The sequence below is a fragment of the Echinops telfairi genome, unplaced genomic scaffold, assembly GCF_000313985.2.
Source record: "Echinops telfairi isolate 266 unplaced genomic scaffold, ASM31398v2 ScPeMD7_2573;HRSCAF=3158, whole genome shotgun sequence".
Classification (NCBI taxonomy): domain Eukaryota; kingdom Metazoa; phylum Chordata; class Mammalia; order Afrosoricida; family Tenrecidae; genus Echinops; species Echinops telfairi.
In genome coordinates this window covers 2,819,617-2,822,181 of record NW_022106471.1, presented here as the reverse complement: position 1 = coordinate 2,822,181, position 2,565 = coordinate 2,819,617, and the positions used below count along the sequence as shown (strand labels likewise).

The 2,565-nt window shown below is 44.2% G+C and overlaps 1 protein-coding gene across 2 annotated transcripts in view; it reads left to right on the top strand.

The window, feature by feature from the left end:
- Positions 1–2,565, top strand: part of ARHGAP25 (Rho GTPase activating protein 25) — a 109,409-nt gene that overhangs the window by 103,930 nt on the left and 2,914 nt on the right. For both annotated transcript variants that reach the window (XM_045294155.1, XM_045294156.1), the window contains exon 10: positions 1,501–2,027. In XM_045294155.1, coding sequence (XP_045150090.1) covers positions 1,501–2,027 — 527 coding nt within the window. The remainder of the gene's footprint in view (positions 1–1,500; positions 2,028–2,565) is intronic.

Below are 2,565 nucleotides of genomic sequence, written 5' to 3'. Positions count from 1 at the left end.
GCCCGCATTGATGGACAGGTTGTGTCCCAGTTTTCTCGCGCTGCTGAAACAGAAATGCCACAAGCAGGTGGCTTGGAAGAACATTTATTTTCTTACCACTCAGGAGGCCAGAAGTCCGCACTCTGGATGCTGGCTCATTGAAGGCTCTCTTCCAGATAGTTCTGAAGGAAGAAGATTCTTGTCTCTTTCGGTGTCTGTGTCCCCGGAGTTCCTCCGTCCCTTGGCGGTCTTCACCTGGCACCTGCGTTCCCCTTGTTTGTGCTTATATTCCTGCGTCTAATGGACCCTCTTTGTAACTCCGAAGGCATTTCCTTGGCGCACACTTTACACTGATATGGACGCATGGATAAAACAGACAACCCTCTTTCCAAACGGGATTATATTCACAGTGTAATCTATCACAAGGTGCCTCCAGTCCTTTGTAGGAAATAAGACCACAAGGAATAGCCTTGACTGGTCTCATTCTGTACTGGTGCAGATTTATTTCTGGGATCAATTCTCAAAAGCAGGATCGCAGGGCCCAAGGGTAAATGAATTAGTAACGGATCATTTTGATTGAATTGCTAAATGGAGGTTGTGCCGTGCTGCACTCCTAGACTAACAGAGTTTCTTGTCAGATTGGAGAGTTTGCCCATCTGATAAATGAGAACTGGTCTTTTAGTCATTTTCTTTCCAGTTTGTCCTATCTCTTTATATCTAAGGGCCGGCTGTGGGTTTTTTTCTTGCTCCATGAGCAGTCTAATTTTGTTCCGTGCCCATATTTATATTGGTCTCCTCTTCTTCTCAAAGGTTATGAGTTTTATATATTAGGGAGAGAAGTCCATTATCTGTGATAGGCATTTCTACAAGTTTACCATTTCTTTTTTGATATACCGTTTGGCGATTTGTTCTATTATATGTGTGAGTATGGACAAATATATAGTTCAAAACGCTTGGGAGAAAATGACATTCTTTTTCAATTTCGTATTTCTGTGAACATTTCGAAGCCCTCTCATATGCACAAGCATGCACATGTAGAATTTTTTATTCATTTTGGGGAAGGTGGGGGGCATGCAGAACCATTTGGGCTGAATTTATCCTTTTTTTTTTTTTTTTGGCTCCTGAATTTTTTAAATCTTCATTTCAAAGGCCCCCGTCATCCTGAGGCTGTGAAGAGATCCCCATGTATGACTCTTTTTGTTTTTTTAATCCTTTTATTGGGGGCTCATACAATTCTTATTACCATCCATCCATTGTGGTACGACTCTTTTTACCACAAAAATGCAATTCCTTTTAGTCAGCATTATACCTCTAAGGGATCCATTTCTTTCAGTGCAATGATCCTCTTGCGAAAATACCAGGGAGATGATCAACTCGGGCACTAACGTCTGAGAGGGTCCTGTGATTAGAAGTCACAAAGGTGTCCTTTTGACCCCTGAGTGGGAGAACTATAACATCCACGCTGCTGGCTATACTTAAACGACTAGACAATCCAGATAACCCGGAGCTGCTTTTTCCTAGGCAAGTGACCCCGACCTAACACACCCCACGGGGCTCCAGCCCAGTGATGGGCTTCTGGACGACTGCGGCAAACCCTCCCGGGAAAAGACCGGTGACTGGAAGCTGCAGTCTCGAAAAAGGACGCAGACACTCCCTAACCGGAAATGTTTCTTGGCGTCGGCTCTGCACAGTGCCAACAGCGGCAAAGTGGAGATCTTTAAAAATGAGTTCTGGTCGCCCTCGGAGACCAAGGCCCGGGAAGGGCACCAGAGAACACAGTCTCAAGATTGGCGCCACCTGCCTGACTTCCAGCGGACTTCTACCTACGACAACGTCCCTGCGCTCCCGGCATCCCCTGAGGGCAAAGCGAGCGTGCCCTCTTCCCAAACCTGTGACTCCAAGACAGATACTCAGACCAGCCCCGCCGCCGCCGGGCCAGGAGCCAAGGACTCTGCAGAAGACGACCCCGAGTCTTCCCAGAGAATGGTCCAGGAGCTCCGGAAGGAAATCGAGAGGCAGAAGCAGCTGTACGAAGAACAGATTAAAAAGTAAGTCACTGAGCGGGTCATCAAGGAGCCTCTGGCTTCCATTTGAAGAAGCAGTAGAAGTGGGTCTCATCTGCCCACCAGGCGACGTGATACGTCTTTCATTCAGAGAATACAATGAAGGCAGTTGACCTTAAGAAAGATGAATGGGCTATGAGAACGAGTGAAAACGCTAACATTATATATATTTCTATATTATTTAATATATAAACTAATTATTTAATATAATTCTTTAATATAATTCAATATATTTATAAATATAAATTTATACTATATATATTTCCTTACGTAGCTTGATAAAGTAGTTCTAAGTAGTGGCTCTGTCAAGGTCAACTGACTTTAATGGATAGAAGAATTTCTCAATTTTAAAATTTCAACCCCATTCATCAATTCCACAAATACTTCTCGAGCATCAAAGATAGGCCAGGCACCTCTCCAGATGCAGGGAAATAGCTCAATTTTCATTGTCCCAAGGGGACAAAGAATACAAACAAGCAGTTAAAATGCTAAGGAGTAAAGAAAGCAGAGCCGGGAGCCAGAT